We start from the raw sequence: 21,877 nt of genomic DNA, 5'->3' as shown, positions 1-21,877 counted from the left end.
TTCACACCCATGTCAACATACAGCAGGACCTAAAAGACATTGCCAAGGTTTGCCTGTGTTTGTTTTACTGTTGGAGTGTAGGACTTTTGTTTTGATTGGTTCATATGTTTTCGTATTTTTTGTCCATCAGTATATAAAAGGATGGAGCAGTAAAAAAAAGGAGGCTCACACATAATCACTGAACAGGTGAGCACTTTCCAGGTCAAGACCTTTGCTCCATTTGATTGATTTAAATAATATAACATTTTAATAATTTGGAAACTAAAACATTTTCTCTTTTTTAGCCATGGGGACCCTTTTGCTGTTTTGTGTTGTTGGGGCTTTATTGAGTTGTAAGTACAACTGGTTTTACTGTTTTAAATGAAATGTGTAATTTAGTTTGACTAAAATAAGAGCCAAACTCAGCTCATTATAGCCTTTTTATAGCGAAAGTGTTTTATATCATCTATTTTATTGTATACCTATTGTACCCAAACATATTTTGTACAGTTTGCTTACTGAGCGCGGCTTAGAAGCAGTCAAATTTGCTTCTGAAATGTTGAAATAGAGCTCTTTTCAGCAGCTGTCTCTTTGGTGTCACATTTTCTTTCTTTGTGCTATTTAAGAAACCTTGCACTATTTTCTTTATATAATTGCCTCTCTGTAAATCCTTTTGATCACTGTGGCGCCAATAGCCTTAATTTCCAATTGCTTTTATCACATATTTTCAACACACAAAAGACATTTGAAACCCAGTTGTGTCTAGCTTTTCTTTTTTGAAGTTTAACTTGAATGCACTTCTATGTAAAAATGTTCCTCCTTTTTTCATCCATTTTCTTCCGTCATCACTAAGGTCCATCTCGTGCTGGCTGGGCAGGAAGGGAGTTTGCCCTCTCATTTATGGAGAATTATGCACCAAATTATGAAAGTCCTCGTTTTCAGCTGTACATCACAGCTGTTCAAGCCAATACCAAAGTGACCGTGCAAGTGCTTCCCTTGAAGTTCAAAGAGGAAAAAACCCTTCAAACTGGGGAAAGGGTCACTATCAGTGTCCCGACCAGTGTTGAGATGTACAACAGTGAAAAGTCATTCAAAACTGTTCGGGTTGAAGCCTCATCGGACGTGTCTGTAACCTCCTTTAACTACAAGCTCTACACAGCTGACACCGCTATGATATATCCAACCACTGAGTGGGGCACAGAATACTTCATCTTCACTCCTTCTGGAAGCCCCTATGGCTCCAAAAAAGAGTTTGCAGTGACAAACGGAAAAAACAAAAACCAGGTGGAGATATTACCTGAAGCATCAATCAACTTTCAGGGTCGTGTATTCAAAATAGGCGAGAAATTGGTAATAGATCTTGAGCCTTATGAGAGCGTTCAGCTTCAGAGCACCGGCGACCTATCTGGTAGCAGAGTTTCCTCCCAGCAACCTGTTGCTGTTTTCTCAGGACACACTTGCACCTTTCATTTTACTAAGTGCAACCACGTCTATGAGCAGCTTCTGCCAGTGAGCAGGTGGGGAACCAGCTTCATCTTACCGGCTCTGAGCTTCCAGAACCAATATGACTCTGTTTATCTCCAGGCCTCCCAAACCACCCAAGTTACTGTTAACAATGGTAAACGTAATGATGACTTTAGACTCTCCAGAGGCCAGATGAAGGAGATCAAGTTGACAGACTCTAAATCACTCTTTATTCAGTCCGATCATGGCATCCAGGTCCTGCTGCTTTTTAACGGTGTCAAAAATAGTTGGTTCCTATTATACGATCCATTTTTGATGACAATTATGCCTAGAGACCGCTTCTGCTCTTCCTATTCACTGGAAGCTCTTGAAAATTTTGACAACAAAGCCCTGATTGTGGTAAAAACCAGTGCAACAGCCAAACTTCGTTTGGACAACGGAAATCTACCACAAGGCATACAATGGGAAAAGGTGGCTGGGACAGATTTCTCTTGGGCAGAGATGTCCTACAAACACATCCCTGGCAGTAGTATCCACACAGTGTCCAGCTCTGGTTCTAGCTTTGGGCTCTACAGCATTGGAGTCAGTCAAATGAATGGCTATGGCTCTGTGGGACAATGTATAGAAGAAGGACAAGATTCAGGTAAGACACACAGAATAAGCTGACCAGGGGTCTCATTTATAAACTTGGCGTACACACAAAACGAGGCCTGAAACTGGCGTATGTCATGCAAAGGTTATGATCTATAAAAAAAAAAAAAAAACTTGAGATTGTGCAGTCCATGAAAAACTCTGGACCATGCATGCACTCGTTTTGTCAGGGGAAACTCACCACGCAGATGGTAAGGTGAGAAATTGAAACAACACTGCATCATGATTCCTCTCAGACATTTTTCACAAATTTCACTCTATTTCAAACTTTAATAAAAGATCAGTGTCATCAGACACCTTCGAAAGTGCAGTGTTATTTATGCTTGCACTGGTGAACCATTAAGTATACAAAAGGACCGTTCACATTAATAAAAAAAGGCCTATAGGCCGACTTAAATCTTAAAATCCAACACTGCACAACCTCTCATGTAAGTTTTGTCACCATCACTTTTCCCTCCCCGATCATCACCAGGGTGATGTGTACCACAGATTTACACATACATTGTGACAAGGTGTGAGGCAATATCCCTGATTGCTGTAAACATTTAAATACCATGGTGCATTCACAACACTTCCTTTTTTGTCGTGACCCTACTTTGGTTACCAAACATGATATTTTTTTTGACTCTCCACCTCACTCACCAACACATCCATTTCTGCCTCGATGAAATTGTGTTTCTTTGCTATTTTTTTCCGTAGTTGCCATTGGTAACCGTAAAATACCATTAATCAGCTGGGTCATTTAAATATACATTAACATTCATGAGGTGATTTGCATGGACCATTTATGGTTGAATGTGGGTGTGTGGAGGGCAGAACATGAGGCAGAACCTTGTATGCAAATATTGTGGTGCAGCTGTGATTTATAAAGGGGAATTTGCTTGCTAGTTGTGTGTGTGCATGGTTTTATAAGTCTGGATTTTCATTGGCATATGCCATTTTCAGCTTATAGGCATACATACAATTAGAGTAAAGATCCTACACAATATTTTATAAATGAGACCCCAGAAGTCCTCTTATCTGAAACATTTCAGATAAATAAAATCTTTTTTTTTTAAGAACAGATTCCTTGTCCTGCAATAGCATCACATGTAGTCCCAATGAGGTCTGTGAAATGAGTGGTGGGTTTCCCTCCTGTGTGGCTAAACCAGTGAAACCACAGCTCGGTACCTGCTGGGCCATGGGAGATCCTCACTACCGTACTTTTGATGGACGGCTCTTTGACTTTATGGGTACCTGCACATATGTCATTGCTAAACACTGCGGAAAGGACCGTAACCTCCCAGCCTTTGAAGTACTTGCCCAGAATGAGAACAGAGGAAGTCTCAGAGTCTCGTATGTTGGCTTGGTCATGGTTAAGGTCTACAATGTCACCATCACGGTAGTTCGGTCTGAGAGGGGTCGTGTGAGGGTAAGTGTTTCTTAACATATTTTTAATCTACATTAAAGTGCATTAGCTATACAGTTTTTTAAAATAATTTGTGTATTTCCTTTTCTTAATTGTGCAGATTGACAACAGTTTGTGGTCCTTGCCTATTGTCTTGAACAACAGCAAACTGAATCTATTTCAATGTGGCCGCTCTGCAGTTATAGAGTCTGATTTTGGCCTCACGGTCCGTTATGACTGGGATCACAATCTTGTGGTCACTCTGTCCAACAGTTTTGCTGGTAAAACCTGCGGCCTCTGTGGTAATTTTAACGGCATTCCCACAGATGATTTCACCACACCCACTGGCACCCAGGAGAGTGGGGTTGTGGCCTTTGGGAGTAGCTGGAAGGTACCCGGGTTTGGGGATGATCCTAACTGCAGAGATGACTGTGTAGGTGGGTGTGACAGCTGTAATAGCCATTTGATGACAAAGTATGGGCATGACTTGTTTTGTGGGCTTATCACAAAAGAAAAGGGTCCATTTACCAGTTGTCATCCAGTCATTGACCCACAAGCTTACCTGGAGAATTGTAAATATGATTTATGTATGGGTGGTGGTCTTCAGCAATTTCTTTGCAAAGCTCTTGAGACCTATACCCAAGCCTGTCAGGATGCTGGAATCCAGGTTCAAGATTGGCGGAAAATGGCAAAATGCTGTAAGTACCTTCAGCAATGTAAAATACAAAATGTATTTTAATGTAGTGAATCCATTGTTTAAATTGATCTATTACTGTCTATCCTACTGTTTCACCGTATAGTTGCCAAATGTCCAGCCAACAGTCACTATGAACTCTGTGGGAACGCCTGTCCAGCCACTTGTTCTGACCCCACTGCCCCCTCTAAATGCCAACGCCCCTGTGTGGAGACCTGTACCTGCGACAATGGATTTGTTCTAAGCGGAGACGAGTGTGTGCCTGCTGTTAAGTGTGGTTGCACCTATGAGGGTCGTTACATTCCTGCTGGGGAAGCATTCTGGGCTGACCAGAGCTGCAAGCGATGGTGTAAATGTATTCCTGGAAGCAGGCGTGTAGAGTGTCAGGATAAGGGCTGTGGGGCAGGGCAGCAATGCAAAGTGGTGAATGGCATAAGAAACTGCCAAGCAGTGTCCTACAGTACCTGTCATGCCACTGGTGATCCCCATTATGTGACCTTTGATAAGGTGAGGTTTGATTTTCAGGGCACATGTGTGTACCAACTTGCAGCACTGTGCTCCAAGAATCCAGAGTTGGTGCCCTTTGAAGTGCTGGTGCAGAATGATAACCGGGGCAGCAAGGTGGTTTCCTATACTAAGTTAGTACAGATCAAGGTGTACTCTACCAGCATTGTTATAACACAGACACACAAAGGCTTGATTATGGTAAGTTACTCATACAGTTTATATATGGATTTTGATTCTTCTTTGATTTTTTTTTCATTGTACAAGATTACAACTGAGCTATATCTCCTTTAGGTAAATGACGAGCTAGTCAACCTTCCCATTAACCTCAATGATGGGAAAATATATGTGTATAAAAGTGGCTGGGATGCTGTTGTCACCACTGATTTTGGCCTAAAAGTCTCTTTTAACTGGGAAAGTGCTGCATTTGTTACATTGCCAAGCAACTACAAGGGAGCCGTGTGTGGCCTTTGTGGCAACTACAACGACAAACCCCAAGATGATCTGATCCCAAAGGATGGCAACAAACCCGCCAAGCCAACAGACTTTGGTTCAAGCTGGCGAGTGGCAGAGATCCCAGGCTGTGTTGAAGGCTGCAAAGGGGTGTGTCCCAACTGTGATATTATCGAGAAGGTTCAGTATGAGAAAAAAGATTTTTGTGGGATAATTGGAGACCCCAAAGGGCCGTTCCGTGAGTGTCATGCCAAGGTGGATCCAAGTGACTACTTGGAGGACTGTGTTTATGATGTGTGCCTGTATAAAGGCAGGAAGGATGTGCTGTGTCAGGCTATTACATCGTACACATCTGCCTGTCAAGAAGTGGGGGCCAAGGTGTACAGCTGGAGGACCAGTCAGTTTTGTTGTAAGAAATACATGAACATTAGAAATAGAAATAGAAATAGAAATTGTGCGTAATTTTGTAATGACACCAGCAAATAAAAAATAATTATTGCAATCCGTCCTTTGCTTTGTGTGCAGCCGTGAAATGTCCCATAAACAGCCACTTTGAAATCTGTACAACTGCCTGTCCTGCAACTTGTGGCAGTCTGGCTCGTCCTCAGGGATGTACGAATTTCTGCGCAGAGGGTTGTGTCTGTGATGAAGGTTACATCCTCAGTGGAAATCTCTGTGTCCCCTTCTCACAGTGTGGGTGCATTCACAGCAACCGCTACTACAGCTTAGGTGAGGTGTTTTACCCTAGTGGGCACTGTCAGGAGGAATGCAAGTGCACACAGGATGGAGAGGTAACTGATAACATAGTAAATGTCCTGTCCCTTGTAAAACTTTTCATATCCCTACAACTTTTATAACAACCACAAACTTCGTTGTATTTTACTGAGATTTTATGCAATAGAAAAACACAAACTACTGCATAATTATGGAGAAGAAAATATATATATATGATTTTTAAACTTGTAAAAACCCTGAATCAATAATTTGGAGAATCATGTTTTGCCGCAGTTGCAGCTGCAACACTTTTGGGGATGTGTGTTTACCAGCTTTGGCCATCTTGAGACTTTTGCACATTCTTCTATTCATAATAGCACAAGTTCAGTCAGATCACGTGGAAAGCATCTGTGAAAATTAATTTTTTAAGGTTTGCTATGGATGCTAAATGGCATTAAGCATTATCATTTTCTTTAGCATTATTTAGCTTTATCCTGACAAGCTTTTCTGTCTTATGTGTCCACCACCGTGATTGATAACTATATAATGTAAAGGGGATGTGCAGTGTTAGTTTTTCACCTCACAATGTTTTGTGTGGTAGCAAAAAAGTTTAATTTTCTCTCATCTGACCAGATCACCTCATTCCACATCCCTGTTTTGTCCTCAACATGGCCCTCTTTCAACAATTGCTTTATTCTTGCCAATCTTCCATAAAGGACAGCTTTGTGGAGTGCACAACCAATAGATACTCTCACCTAAGCATTGGATCTCTGTAGCTACTCCAGATTTACAATGGGCCTCTTGGCTGCTTCTCTCTCTGCAGATGGCTGCTCACACTGAGCAAGGTTCTGCTGGAAGTTTGTTTCCACTTTCACCATTTGATAGATGCCTACAACTTAATGCTGCAGACTGGGGATTATTAGACAGCTACATTTTTACCAATTCCTTTTATAAACTGAAGTTAGCTGAACTGTATTGTAACTAGGGTCAACTAGGTTAACTAGGTCATGTTTGAAATTGAATCTCTATATAATTGGATTGATTTGATTATATATATATATATGTATATGAAATTGATCTGTTTGTTTTGTAAAGCACCTTGAGATGAGGGTTTTGGTGAATTGGTGCTATAAAAAACTGAATTCAACTTCTCCATAACTTTATAACCTACCTGTGTGCTGTGTTCCTGGGTCTTCATGATGCAGTTTGTTCTCTAATGTTCTCTTACAAACCTTTGAGAACTTCACAGAACAGCTGGATTCATACTGACTTCATTGGAATTTATTTACTAATTAAGTGACTTCTAAAGCCACTTAGTTGAAAATGTATTTAATTAATGGGTATCAGAGTAAATGGGAATAGGTACAATTGCACATTACACATTTAAAATGTTTATTTGTGAAAAGAATATTTATCATTTGCTTCGTTCTACTTTGTGTTGGTCTATCACATAAATCTCAATAAAATCCATTGAAGTTTGGGGCTCTAATGTAACAATGTAAAAATCATTCAAAGAGTGTGAATTCTTTTTTAAGGCATAATTAATGGAAATTGTCTTGCTGGATCTGCAAACACTGTTTCTTGTGTGTCTTTCACTTAGGTTGAGTGCAAAAAGTTCAAATGTGGTCCCAATGAGAAGTGTAAGGTAGAGAACGGAGTCCAAAAATGTCACCCTGTTGGAAAGGGTGTTTGCCAAGCTTCTGGTGATCCCCACTACCTCTCATTTGATGGGCGGAAATTTGATTTCCAAGGCACCTGCACATATACTCTTTCCAAGAGCTGTGGTGTGGAGGGAACCCACCTGGAGGCCTTTTCAGTTCAGGTGGAGAACGTGCAATGGGACCAAATGAGGGGAAAGAAAAAGGTTTCTGTCACCAGGCTGATTGCAGTGCAGGTCTATGGCTTCACTATTATCATTAGAAACAAAATGCTTGGAGTGCTGGTGAGTGGTAATTCTTTTTTTTTTTTTGAGCAACATCTAGACTTGTTTTTACAATATTAATTTTAGCTAAATTCTTTGCATTTCAGGTAAATGGAGAGTTTAACAACCTTCCTGTCAATCTTAACAATGGAGCAGTTAAGGTTTATCAGGAGGGAAGAAATTATGTTATTGCAACCAATTTTGAACTGGTTGTCACATATGACCTGGTCTACCATGTGACAGTCACGGTACCTGGTAATTATCGTGGCCAAGTCTGTGGGCTGTGCGGCAACTTCAACGGGGACAAAAACGATGACTTCCAGATGTCAAACAATCAAGTCACCAAGGATGTCAACATGTTTGGAAAATCGTGGAAGATCGCCATTCCCAATGTGGTGTGTGAAAATGGCTGTGAGGGGGACAACTGTCCAAACTGTGATGCAGCTCTCAAAGCTATATTTTCAAAGCCCACCTACTGTGGCATCATTGCAGCTCCCACAGGACCATTTGCAGCCTGCCACAGTAAAATTGACCCACAACTGTACTTTGATGACTGTGTGTTTGATTTGTGCGCCTCCAATGGAGAAGGAAATGTGCTTTGTGACAGCATAGCAGCTTATGCTTATAACTGTCACTTAGCAGGAGTGGATGTCAAAAACTGGAGAACTCCATCCTTCTGTCGTAGGTTTTGTTATTGTCATATTTTTGCTACCTACGTATAAAATTATTTTTCTAACATGTATCCCACTTTTTGTGGTTTTCTTCCTTAGCCATGAAATGCTTTTCCAACAGCCACTATGAGGTGTGTGCAGAAACCTGTTCTGCTTCCTGTCCCGGCCTCACAGAAATTGTTGAGTGCCCCACTGGCTGTACAGAAGGCTGTGAATGTGACACTGGCTTCCTGTTCAACGGACAGACATGTATCAAAGAAGATGAATGTGGCTGCTATGAGAAAGGAAAAACATACAAGGTACAGTTCTGCATCGCTTTCATTAAGCCTAGATAATACCATAATTCTAATAATAAGAATTAGCCTATATAAGAGACCCATTTGCTTCACAAATTGTGGCACATCTGATTTTAATTATTTTCACTGAGGTTTAGTCTGCACAATAACGTTTTTTTTTAAATAATTTGAAGCTTGTTTAATTTTAACCCTGCATTCAGTAAAACCCATTACTTTATTTTTCATTCACCAGCCTGGTGAAACCTTGTATGAAGAGGACTGTAACACAAAGTGCACCTGTAATCCGGCAACAGGTCTTGTCTGTGAAAAATATTCATGTCCTAAAGACACTAAATGCATGATCAAGAATGGAATCAGGGCATGCTACAACACAGGCAAGATGCAAACACTATAGATATATTTACTGATGTTAACTAATATAATGGATTGGGACTTGATTTTAAATATACAGTTTGTCTTTACAGTGCATTACAAATATATTCATACCTCTGGAACATTTTACAGTTTTTCATATTTACAACAACAATCTGCAGTGTATGTAATTGAGACGTTATGTAACATACATAATTGTTAAGTAAAGGAAAATGATGGGTGTAAAAACATCGGGGACACCGCAAATCTGGTATTTACGCAAGAGTGGCAAGATGCAAGCCACTATTAAAAGAAAGCCTAGTCTGCAGTTTGCTAAAACCCATGCTTTAACCCAAGCATGTGGTCGAATGTGTTCTGAACACAGGGGAGTAACTACCTACTTTCAGAGGGGTATTCAGACACATTACAGGTGCCCCCAAATCCCACTCCCCCACCAAAGCCCCCACATAGACCACTCACTCGCCCTCACTCCCCCATTTGTCAAGAATGGCATCAAATGAAATAGACCATGCCACACTGTTTTCAATAGAGATCACTGCTAACTGGGTCAAGCAATCATTGCTCATACTCAAACAAAGGTTTGTTTTGATAAGATTCAGCTTATTAAAGGATCTGTTGGTAGATGCAACTGTCAGAGGCATAGTAGGAATACTTCACACCTTGCCTGTGTTCTTCTCCGCTACATCACATGGTCAAACAAGCATTATTTAAGAGCTTTAAATAAATTACACATCTTACTAATGCATTTTTCATTATACATAATATTTAAATATGAATCACTTGGTATGAGGTGGCTGTTCCTACACTTCCACCTAATATTAGACCAACCTGTCGCCTTCCTCTGTCTGTCTTGATTCTTTCTCTCTATTCTTCACTTCTTTCTCTCTGTCTTCACAGCTGAATGACATTAATGTGTGTTAAGGAGGTTTCAAAAATACTGCAGTCAAACCACATTTAAAAACATGAAATTTCAAATTTAAATGGAATCTTTGTTGGATATCAGTTACTGATTTGACGCTGCATCTGATCAAACTTATCAGACACATCACAACAGCACTGAAGTACTGAAGTATTATATCTAAACTAAGACATTTAAACTTAAGTGTATCACTCCAAAGTTCAATATTTTATCTGTTTTATGATTCACCTTCTAGTTAAATAATTACTGTGTGAACAACAAAATAACCACAAACAAGTTCCTTTAATCTTTCAACCACTTTGAAAAGCTTATTTTCATCAGAGGGGCACATAATCAGTGATGTGCCTCTGTTATTGAGCATATCATTTACACATGCAGAAACAGCTTTTAAGCACAGAAAATGCAGAGTAGAAATAATTTTCCCACCATCGCTTTGCTCCTATGCGCCGCATATAGTGCACACCCATTTTTTGCACCGTCTGGTCAGATAGAACAAAAACTGAACTTTTTGGTTTACATTTAAATTGTTTTGTGTGCTAAGACTGTACATCATAAAATACACCATCCCCATGGTGAAACAAGATCATTATCCCCACCATTATGCTATGGGGATATTTATCTTCTGCAGCTACAGGAAAGCTGGTCAAATTTAAAGTTAATATGAGAGCTTAATGCAAGTCGTTCATGAACGACAATATTTTGAAAGCCACTGGAATTTACTTGTGATTGTCTCTCGTAGATCCTTGCAAAGATGCTAATTGTCGTATCCAAGAAGCATGCCGTGTTGAGAAGGGTGATGCTGTGTGTGTCCCCAAGTTCACCGGCACCTGCTGGGCCTGGGGTGACCCCCACTACCACACTTTTGATGGGTACAACTTCGACTTCCAGGGAACCTGCAAGTATGTTATTTCCAAGACCTGCGGGACCCTACATGGTCTCGTTCCATTCTCCATAAATGAGAGGAACGACAATCGAGGCAACACTGCAGTTTCTTATGTCAGGGAGGTTGAAGTGCTTGTGTATGGGTACACCGTTACAATTCGAAAGAGCCAAGTTGGTAAAGTCATGGTGAGATTTTAGCCTCCTGAATGTTTCATCTGCTATATTATCCTGTGGGCAATATGACCATTGTTCTGATGTTTGCTTTTCAGGTGGATGGTGAGCTGGTTAATCTTCCTGTTCACCTGGGTGACGGTGAAGTTTCTGTATTTCAAAGAGGGTGCACCGCTGAGCTCCAGACAGATTTTGGTTTGGTTGTCACCTATGACTGGAACTGGCACCTTGTCATCAAGCTTCCCAGCAGCTACTACGGAAGCGTCTGTGGCCTGTGCGGAAACTTTAATGGCAACGGAGGGGATGAGCTCCAGAATCCTACCGGTCAAGCTGTCTCCTCAGTCATTGAGTGGGGCAGGAGCTGGCAAACATCTGATCAGGACAAGGACTATCCCTGCTGGAATACGTGTGAGAAAAACTGCCCTACTTGTGATGAACACGACAAAAAACTCTACCAGACTCAAACTTTTTGTGGGGCCCTCACAGCAACCACAAATACTGTGTTCCAGATATGTAATAGAAAATTAGACCCTCAGGCCTTCATGAACAGCTGTGTGTATGACATGTGTTTAAATAAAGGAGACAAAAAGATGCTGTGCCAGGCGCTGGGCTCCTACAATCAACATTGTCGAGAGAACGGAATAATAATCAAGGACTGGAGGAAAAACTTTGGCTGTCGTAAGTTTAAATCATTCCTCTGCGGAATATTGCAGTTAAATATTAACATTCTTCTCATTCTTCTTCCTGTCTTTGGTACATTTATATACATCCAGCCATGAACTGTCAACGCAACAGCCACTACGAAGAGTGTGCCAGCCCCTGCCAGCCGTCTTGCCCGTTCCCTGAGGAAAAGCAGGTGTGCAGTGGAGTGTGTGTGGAGGCCTGTGTGTGTGACCAGGGTTACGTCCTCAGCGCTGGTGTATGTGTGCCGGTTAAAACGTGCGGATGCTCATATCAAGGCCGCTACTACATGCCAGGCCAACAGTTCTGGGTCGACGAGACTTGCGGTCGCCTGTGTGTGTGCAACACAACCCTGGGCATGGTGACGTGCCGTGAAGCCTCCTGCTCTGCCAAAGAGAAATGCACCATAATTAATGGGGAGCGTGCCTGCAGGCCCATCAGCTACAACACGTGCACAGCCTCGGGTGACCCGCATTATCGTACCTTTGATGGCCGCAAGTATGACTTCCAGGGGACATGTGAGTATCAGCTGGCTGGACTGTGCTCTCAGCAGGCTGGGCTGGTGCCCTTCAATGTGACTGTGCAGAATGACAACCGAGGAAGCAAGGCCGTGTCCTACACCAAGACTGTCAGGATATCCATTTATGGTGCCACTCTCATCATCAGCAGAGACTACCCCTACAAGGTCTTGGTGAGTATTGATGAAGAGTTATGAATAATGAAGCATTTGGATGTTGTATTAATAGCATTAGGAGTAATCTGCTTTTCTGCACATTTGTGGAGGAATGAGAATTAGGACACAGCTTGCAGTCGCATCACTGAAAATAAAACCCATCTGATTCAAATGAGTGGATGATAATTTCCTTTGTATCTGTGCTAATTTCCCCATCCCTCATGCTCTGCTGTATATATATTTAATCACATATTAAAAATTTAATTCAGACAGGCTTAATTAAACAAAGATTTAACTGCACATTAGAATGGATCAGCGAGGTGTGCAGAATTATTAAATATACAACCCCCCCACCCCCATTCTCTGCTCTTCAGCTGAATGGCCAGCTTGCTTTGCTGCCTTTGGATTACAATAATGAGCTGGCTGTGTTTCAAAGTGGCCGTACAGCTGTAGTGGATACAAAGGCCGGTATCACCGTGAGCTTTGACTGGACGAGCACAGTGACCATCTCTCTGCCCAGTACTTACCAGGGCACAGTTTGCGGTCTGTGTGGCAACTACAACGGAAAAGCTCAGGATGAACTGGTCATGCCTAACGGACAGACCGCCCCTGATGGGACCAGGCTGGGGGAGAGCTGGCAGGTGGGCCTCTCACCTGGCTGCTCATCTGCCTGCCAAGGGCCGTGGTGCCAGGCCTGTTCAGACTCCGAGAGTAAAGTCTATCAAGCTACCAAGTACTGTGGCATTATTGCTGACAAGGCAGGGCCTTTCAGAGAGTGTCACAGTCATGTGGACCCCACGCCTTACATGGAGGACTGTGTTTATGATGTCTGTCAGTACCATGGGCATCAAGGCTCAGTTTGTGATGCTGTAGAAGTGTACGTGTCCGAATGTCAGAGCAGAGGAATCACAATCGACTCCTGGAGAACAAATACATTCTGCCGTGAGTTTGACTTTTTTGTTGTTTTTTTTTTGCTTCCATATAGGGCATATTTCATAAATTTTTACAATGTTTCCTTTTCACTTGTGTATAGGCTTGTAGCTCACCATTATTATATTATTTTTGATGACTGAAATTGAGAAATATGTGAAATAGCCTGAGAGACAGACTCAGGAAGAACACAATAACCACCCTTTACAAAAGTAGTGATAGCAACATCTCCAACGTGAATTTGAGTTCATGAAGTAAGGATTGATACGTCTATTTATTTAGTGGAGAGGAGGCCAGGAGACGTGTTGTCTCCTCCAGTTCTGACCAGCTTTGTTACCTTGATGTGGATAGGCATGCGTCAGCAATTTAGTCTCAACAACTCACCAGAAAAGCCTACTTTATATTAGCGAGCCACTCAGTGGTTGTAAAAGTTTCACTTTTTCTTAACATAATCTAAATGTATTCCATGGACACGGTCTGTCATGCCACTCAAACTCTATCAGTCAATTTACAGTTGTAGGTTTCTCCCTATGACATGTTTGTTTGGCCTAATAAAATCATTTTAAGCCTTGTCTACACATGTAATGAATAAAAAATGGGTTAAAATACTGTTATACAATAAACAGCAGCCGCAGTCAGGCACTCTTTCCTTCATTGTTCTCCGACAAAAAGAACAGTTACATCTAAGTAGTCAAACAAACACGAAGTTCTTGGGGAGAATGGTCCATGATTTAACACAATATGTAGAGATCGATAAACTTTTTGGTAGTCATTCCCTTTATTAGTGGCCGTGACGCAAAAGGCTCATTGCATTTCAGAAAAGTGTGTTACTTTTACTATTACTTATCTGCTTTTAAAATTAATGGAAAAGCTGATTGTGTTTTATGTATGTTTCATTCCTTTAAGACATTATCTGGCTCTAAAATATGATGATATATGCACTGTAAGCATTGTTTTGAGTATGTATGTGATCTTAATTCTGTTTTTACTCTATCCTGCAGCATTAAAGTGCCCTAGTAACAGCCATTACACCCTGTGTGCCACGGGTTGCCCAGCCACCTGTGCTAGCTTAACCTCTTTTGCCACCTGCCATAGGCGCTGTGCAGAAGCCTGTGAGTGCGATCAAGGCTATTTGCTAAGTGGGGAGGCCTGCGTGCCTGTGAGAGAGTGTGGATGTTCCTATGATGGTCAGTACTACAAGAAAGGAGAGGTGTTCTACCCTGAGGACAAGTGCATGGAAAAATGCACCTGTGGAGAGAACGGGGCTGTAACTTGCCAAAAGCAGAAATGTCGTCAAGGAGAAGTCTGTAAGCTTGTAAATGGAGTGCAAGGATGCCATCCCGAGGGTGAAGCAAAGTGTGTGGCTTCGGGTGACCCTCATTACACTTCCTTTGATGGACGGAGGTTTGATTTCCAGGGTACCTGCGTCTATGTGCTGGCCAAGGTTTGCGACGATGACAAAGGTCAGCTCACACCTTTTACTGTCACCCAAGGCAACGAGAAGTACGGAAATGGAAAAGTGGCTGTAACCAAGTCAATTGCAGTGACAGTCTATGATTATGTGATATACATTCAGCAGCATCTGCCATGGAAAGTCATTGTAAGTTTGACAACATTTAACATTAACGACATCAGAAATCAGAAATAAAATCAGCCCTTCATTTGGCTCAGGAGCATATCTAGATAGAAAGATTTACCTGGGCACAAGATCCAATTAGAAGTTAGTCAGAATGCAAATTTACAATTTTATTTAAAATACAAACATTTACTCTAGGAGTCTGACATTGTTATCAACATAACACATAAAAGCTTATCGGTATCAGACAATAGATAGAAGGGAATGGCACAAAAAAACATCTTTATAGTGATCAATTGAGGATGATCCTGTTCTAAAAACAAATTGCCATTTAGACTTGAAACACACATTTTGGCTTACGACCTTGGACATGCATATACAACATGTTTTTAAATGTTCTGACATTTATGTGCATTTTAAAGTGGATCTTTAGGAACTTTCAAAGTCACAATGTTCCATTAAAATTTGTTCAACATTTTACTGTGGTAGGTGTCCAGGTAAAACAGGCCATTGCATGGCTAAAGCTGTGCAAGGCCAAAAATTCGAACATGTCTCACAAAAACAATTGCAGCTCATGATGTTTTTGGTAATGTTAACCTTACATTTGAATTTCAAAAGAATCAGAGTCAGGACAATGTTAGATAAATGTGTGAAAAAAACCTCTAAAATTGTTTTTGAAAGATGGCTTTTATTGTGTTTTTTAGCACAGAAAACAATAATGGTCATGCACTTAGTGAAATTTTTAATCATCTCCAGATATCCAGTCCAGATGGATACATTACAAAGTTTTTAGTAGTCTAAACTTTGGAAAACATTTCAAAAAAATCTTTTTGCCAAATCTGCATCTGCACTGTCGCTGGAATTACAATCAAACTATGGCAATAAATAAAAAATGTCATTATTAACTACACGAAAGTTAAAGAAACAAGACGCTGAGCATGGCTAAAGCGGTGCTACCGAAACAATTATAGCTCATGGTTTCTTTGACACTTTATAGTCATTGCTAAGACGTTTATGTCTTCATCCTTCATTTAAAATTGAATGAAAACAGAATAAGGACAAAGCAAAATAGTTGTGAGTTAACCCAGAAAACATTTTTTCAGGTGGCAAAACATAGCAGAAAATCTATCTTTTGAAAAATATAGTGTTTATGTGGACAGGGCCTTAATCTTTTCAACAAAGTCTTAACAGTGATCACAATGTTTACCCTAACTTCTGCGTGCAGGTGAATGATGAACTGCTCAACCTTCCTCTCTCACTGGATGAAGGCCGTCTGATGGTCACCCAAGAAGGTCGCAACATAGTGATCCGAACAACATTTGGGCTCAGAGTCCTCTATGACACTGTATACTATGTTGAGGTGGTCGTTCCTTCAACATACCAGGATAGGATGTGCGGTCTCTGTGGCAACTACAACAATAAAGGCAGCGATGATTTTAAACTTCCTGGTGGAAATCAAGCCAATGGCATTGATGACTTTGGGAAGGCATGGGTGGTGGACCTTCCTGGATACGTGTGTGGTGGCTGTGGAGGCCAGTGTCCAACATGTGAATCAGCCAAGGCTGCATTGTATGGAAAACCAGACTCCTGTGGTATTATCAGTGCGCTGAACGGGCCCTTTAAAGCCTGCCACAGTAAAATTGATCCAGCAGCATATGTGTCTAATTGTGTGTTTGATGTTTGTGCAACTGATGGCAACAAGGACACGCTGTGTGACAGCTTACAGGCCTACGCACTGGCCTGCCAGAGTGCAGGGATCCAAATCCAGCCATGGAGGAGCAACTCCTTCTGCCGTAGGAAACACACAGCACCATTTTACCTGGCTGTCCATGCAATCTACGTTTTATAATTCATAAACATATCTTGTTTTATTGCAGCTCCTTCCTGCCCCCCACACAGTCACTATGAGGTGTGTGCTGACACCTGCAAGGGGACGTGCGCCAGCTTCCTTCAACAAGTTACTTGCTCTGAAAGATGTTTTGAAGGATGCCAGTGTGACGCAGGCTTTGTTTCTGATGGCATTCAGTGTGTTCCGCTTGACAACTGTGGGTGTGTGCACAACGGCAAATATGTGACGGTAAACTTTTAGAAAGATTTCATTATTATAAAAATCAGCAAAATCTTGTGACAGAGAAATTTTACTACCACAAACTGTGTTTCAGGTGGGTCAAGCTGTGGTAGACAAAGACTGTAGCTCTAAGTGTGAGTGTCAGGCCTCTGGGCTGGTAACATGTGAAAAGCTGTCCTGTACCAGCGGGGAGGTCTGTGACGTGAGAGATGGGGTCAGAGGTTGTCATGTCATACAGGGCCACTGCAATGTCAGTCCAATTGGTGAGCTGAGCTCCTTTGATGGCATGTCTGGAACAATAGGAGCACAAGGGGCTTTTGAGTTGGCATCTCTTTGTGACGAGACCAGCAAGCAGTGGTTCCGTGTGGTTGCGGACATGAGGAGCTGTGAAAAGAAAGGGCCTTTTGCTGTTAACACTTTGTATGTGTTCTTTAAGGACGCCACTGTGGCAGTAAACAGTGCGCATGTAACCTGGGTGAGGATTTTAAAACATGAACCTTTTAAAGCAGAGACCATTTTATCCTCTTTGTGTTTTTTTTCTCCCAAAATTGATTTTATACTCTACACTTATTCCTTTTCATTATGTTCTCCAGGTAAATGGCAGGAAGGTGTCCCTGCCCAGCAAAGTGACAAATGAGCTATCAGTCCAAATCTTAAACAGGAGTGTGGTTATTGCGAGGACCTCAGCTGTGCGGGTCACCTTTTCTATTTCACAGAAGGTCACTGTCAGTGTCGATGGTAACCTGTCCGGTAAAAATTGCGGTGCCTGTGGCAACTACAATAATAACTCCAAAGATGACATGAAGACAGCAGATGGGAAAATTACAAGTGATTTCTCAGCTGTGATTGGCTCTTGGAGTGCTGAAGACTTCTCTAGATGGTAAGCATTTTGAAGATTCTGCAACATTTTGTGGCAAAGATGTTGTAACATCTAGTCTTGTTGGGCAGTGCCTTGCAAAAAGTATTTTACTCTTGCTACTACTACTACTACAAATAAATCTTTGAAAATGTGGAGTTATATTCAGACACTTTTCCCTGGATACCATTAACAAAAGCCAGCAGAGATCAAAGGTAGGAAAATCTGGCCTTTATGAAAAGTTGCAAAAGGAAAGTTCTGAGAAGTACCATTTGCATTTTACCACAACCCATGTGGGAAGCACACAGGAAGAAATAGATGGTCAGATTAGATGTGCACAGGAAAACTAACATGATGACCCATGGGTGTGGCAGCATCATGCTGTATGGTATGATTTTTCATCATGGACAAGGAAACTTGGCGGAATTGATGGGGAAATGGAGATAAATCCAAGATAATCCTGAGAGAAAACCTGTTAGAGGCTGCTACCGTCTTGAGTTTTTACTTTATACCAATACAATGAATCTAAACATACAACCAAAGCTACAAGGAATGTTTTAGATTACAGTATATTTATGTGTTAGAAATGACCTGTCAAAGTCCCAGCCTTAATCAGATTGAGCTGTTTTCCAAAGAAGCATGTCCAAAAACTTTAGTTTGTACATGTGAAAGCTGGTAAAGATATTCTTAAAAAGACTTCAATCAGCAAATGCAGTAAACAGCAATTCTTCCAAGTATTAACGAGAGAGGGCTCAAAACAAATACACTCAGACTTTTCAAATTTGCTTCTCATGAGTGCTTCTCATGCTGACTTGTGTGTTTTGAACGAAATAACTTTTCTCTTTTATTGTCTTTAACCTCTTTAGTTAAGGTGTAAAATGCAATCTTTCTGCTCTATTGTCCAAATTTTCAACTTAAATTGACCAGTGAAATAATCAAGCAGAGATTGGTTGGTGCTATGACTATTCAACTGCTTACTCTCTTAACAGCATGAACTAAACAAGGACTCCACAGAGCCCCTTTTGAAGGAATGAGACTGTGGTTTTTAATTGCATTTGGCTCAATTTAATTAAGAAATGCTGGATAATCCCCTATGGTAATTACTGATTAAAAATAAGGTAAGGCTGACAGGCATGGCCATCAAAAGCTACCAAGCTTGCAATCCAATCTCTGCTTGTCATCCAAGGACACTTAAGACTCATTTGGGTGCAGCATTAATTTGAGAACTTGTCTTTAGTTCGGTGTCGTAGCCTCAAGTCAGACCTTTAAAGGTGCCCCTTCCTCTTCTTCAGAGTATTTCCATCACCTTGAAAAACACAAGAAAACAACCCTAAAAAGTAGTGCTTGCTCTTACATGTTTGTACTGGAGAATACAATTCTCAGAGCAACTGCTTATAGTCTACGCGATACTTGAGTGGAAATAAATTCCCTTCTTCCAGTGCCACTGACTGCAATTTTCCTTTCCACTGCAGTGGCCTGTAGATGCGCTGCTTCTACGTTGATCGAGGCCACCAGTACACAGGTAAATTATAAACCTATTTCCTGTGGAAAAATGTGAATGAATGAAACAGTTGTACTGTGTGACGTACATGCCTTTGTTTTCCTCTGATATACAGGAAGAAGAGAGGAATCTCTGTTTGCAGCCGAGATTGCCATACTTAACCGCTTCCTCTTGATTATCGTTGTAGTTTTTGTTGTTTCCTGGCGATATAGTCGTCTTTTGTTCTTTTTGCTGTTATTTAACCAAATGGCTTACTCTTGTCCAACATCTCCATCTAGTGGAAGACAAACATACAGCAACATTATACCTGATTTGGTTTACTTAATCTATTACATGTGTCCTCCTACCTGATCACTAAATAAATATATGCTTGATGACAATTTGTGCTCAAGTTATTTATAATTTAAAATGATCTTTATATGATATTATGAACTTTTTCACATTTTGTCACGCTACAAACAAAGGATTCTATGTATTTTGTTGGGATTGAACCTGATAAACCTACACTGATTGTTAAAGAGTTGTGAACTGGAAAGAAAATAATACACGTTTTAAATTTATTTCTAAAGATAAAAATCAGAAAAGTGTGACCAGCATTTGTATTCAGCTAGTTCAGTTTAGATTTACTTCTACAATAACATAAAGGTGCAACCAATTGCATTTAAAAATCACCTGATTTGTAAATAGAGTTCCCATATGGCATAATTTTGTCTCAGTATAAATCCGGGAAAGCCTCAGATGTTTGTTAAGAGAATATTAGTAAGCAAATCATGCATCACGCACAGCAAGGAACACAACAGGGATAAAGAAGTGGAAAACTTCAGAGCAGGGTTAGCTTATAAAAAATATCCCAAGCTTTGAAGATCACACAGAATACTTTTTAATCCCTTACCTGAAAATGGAAAAAGTATGGTACAACTGTAAATCTACCAACAGATGATTGGTTTGTAATTGTACTGTCTACCTAAACTTATAGGTCATACAAGCAGATCGTTAATCAGAGTAGCAGCTAAGAGGCTGGTGGAAGCTTTGGAGGAGCTACAGGGATCCATAGCTCATGTGGAAGAATGTGTTGGGAGGACAACTATTAGTTGCACAATCTATTAGTTGCGCAATCTTTCTAAGCTGGGGCTTATGAAAGAGTGCCAAGAAGATAGATATGAATCCATAAAAAGTCCTACTTGCAGTTTGCCACCTGCCTTGTGCTGGACACAGCAAACAGGTAGTGAAACAAAAGATAAGAGCAAGACTGAACCGTTTTGCTTACATGCAAAACACTATATGTGGACCAACACTCAGCATCCCCCTAAACACACAAATTTACCTGGTGACAGCAGCATTGTGCTGTGGGGATGCTTTTCTTAAACATGAATGGAGAAGCTGGTCAGAGTTGTTGTTGCAGAGTTGCTGAAAACCTGTCAGACGCTGCAAAAGACTCAAGATGGAGGCAGCGTTTCAACTTCCAGAAGGACAAAAACCTAAAACATACAGCCAGAGGTACAGTTGAATGGTTTTGATCAAAGCATATTCAAGTGTTAAAGACCAGTCCTAAATCTAACTGAGAATCTATGCCAAAACTCGACATTTATGAACGTCTACATCGGGTCTGACTGGGTTTGAGTTTTTTTGCACAGAAGAATGAGCAGAAGTGTAGGTAGGTGCACTGCTGGTAGAGACATCCCCCAAGAATTGCACCTGTAATTGCAGCGCAGAGTTTCTACAAAGTGTTGACGGAGGGTTGCAGAACAGAAATACATAGCACACTTATTTATTTGTACTTTTTTTTTGGAGAAAACATGTATACATTTTTCCACTTCAAATGTTTGCACACCTGTGTTGCTCTGTCACATAAAATCCCATTACATACATCGAGGTTAGTAGTTGTAATGTGACGATGAATACTTTGCAAACCACTTGTTCCATCTGTGATCTTCTGCTGCAGCTGGCCTATCAGGAGAGAGAAATCCCAATGTCACCTGATAAAACACAAGGTCCTTGTTGTAGGAGGGCATCTGGAAGCAAAAACAAAGCTCTAGAATGTCCTGCTGACCAACTATCATGAGACAGGGGCTTGCTTCCAGTTTGGTTTCAACTTTGTTTTTGCTCACTTGGAAAGGAATCTGTCAGTTTTTTTTTTTTTCTGCATCATGTTTGCAGAAGGAGCAATCTTATGAGGACTGTTTTCTTACTGCCTCTCTGACAGACTGTTATAGCACTGAAAGCACTTCACTGTTTATGCTTTGGCTTCACAGCACCAAGGTTCTCCCCGAGAGTCAGTAAATTACTCCACAGCACAACAAGCCCACTGTTCTACTCTGCTTAAGGTCTCTTATATTTGCCTATGGGGAGAGGAGTGTATAATCACAGTTCACTATAACATTATATTTTGATATAACTGCAAGACATTGATTTTTGCTTTTGTTTTGCAGCAAATGGAAATAAAAATGCAACACAGGACCACGGTGGCATGTAGCTGTGGTTGTGTTGTTCTATGGTGCAGGGCAGCTCAGGGTA

General features: G+C 41.0%; 1 protein-coding gene across 1 annotated transcript; it reads left to right on the top strand.

The window, feature by feature from the left end:
• The first annotated feature begins 294 nt into the window (after nucleotides 1-294).
• Nucleotides 295-19,743, top strand: LOC124863183 (IgGFc-binding protein). Its single transcript, XM_047357453.1, has 22 exons — nucleotides 295-332; nucleotides 833-2,086; nucleotides 3,159-3,505; nucleotides 3,603-4,179; nucleotides 4,282-4,880; nucleotides 4,974-5,541; nucleotides 5,658-5,923; nucleotides 7,447-7,788; nucleotides 7,875-8,448; nucleotides 8,538-8,737; nucleotides 8,967-9,108; nucleotides 10,765-11,093; nucleotides 11,177-11,756; nucleotides 11,852-12,450; nucleotides 12,807-13,374; nucleotides 14,364-14,962; nucleotides 16,164-16,731; nucleotides 16,816-17,015; nucleotides 17,101-17,481; nucleotides 17,600-17,886; nucleotides 19,335-19,384; nucleotides 19,479-19,743. The coding sequence occupies exons 2-21, from the start codon at nucleotides 880-882 to the stop codon at nucleotides 19,342-19,344; spliced, it is 8,943 nt and encodes a 2,980-aa protein (XP_047213409.1). The 5' UTR covers nucleotides 295-332; nucleotides 833-879; the 3' UTR covers nucleotides 19,345-19,384; nucleotides 19,479-19,743.
• Nucleotides 19,744-21,877: the final 2,134 nt, after the last annotated feature.

Source organism: Girardinichthys multiradiatus, chromosome 3 (assembly GCF_021462225.1).
Source record: "Girardinichthys multiradiatus isolate DD_20200921_A chromosome 3, DD_fGirMul_XY1, whole genome shotgun sequence".
In the NCBI taxonomy this organism is placed as follows: domain Eukaryota; kingdom Metazoa; phylum Chordata; class Actinopteri; order Cyprinodontiformes; family Goodeidae; genus Girardinichthys; species Girardinichthys multiradiatus.
This window is presented reverse-complemented; position numbering and strand designations above follow the sequence as displayed.

Bases quoted from the DNA above. Each gene is read 5' to 3' on its own strand.
- LOC124863183 (XM_047357453.1), top strand. From the start codon at position 880: ATGGAGAATTATGCACCAAATTATGAAAGTCCTCGTTTTCAGCTGTAC. The intron at 2,087-3,158 runs GTAAGACACACA...TTTTAAGAACAG, and splicing joins AGAAGAAGGACAAGATTCAG to ATTCCTTGTCCTGCAATAGC. The intron at 12,451-12,806 runs GTGAGTATTGAT...TCTGCTCTTCAG, and splicing joins ACTACCCCTACAAGGTCTTG to CTGAATGGCCAGCTTGCTTT.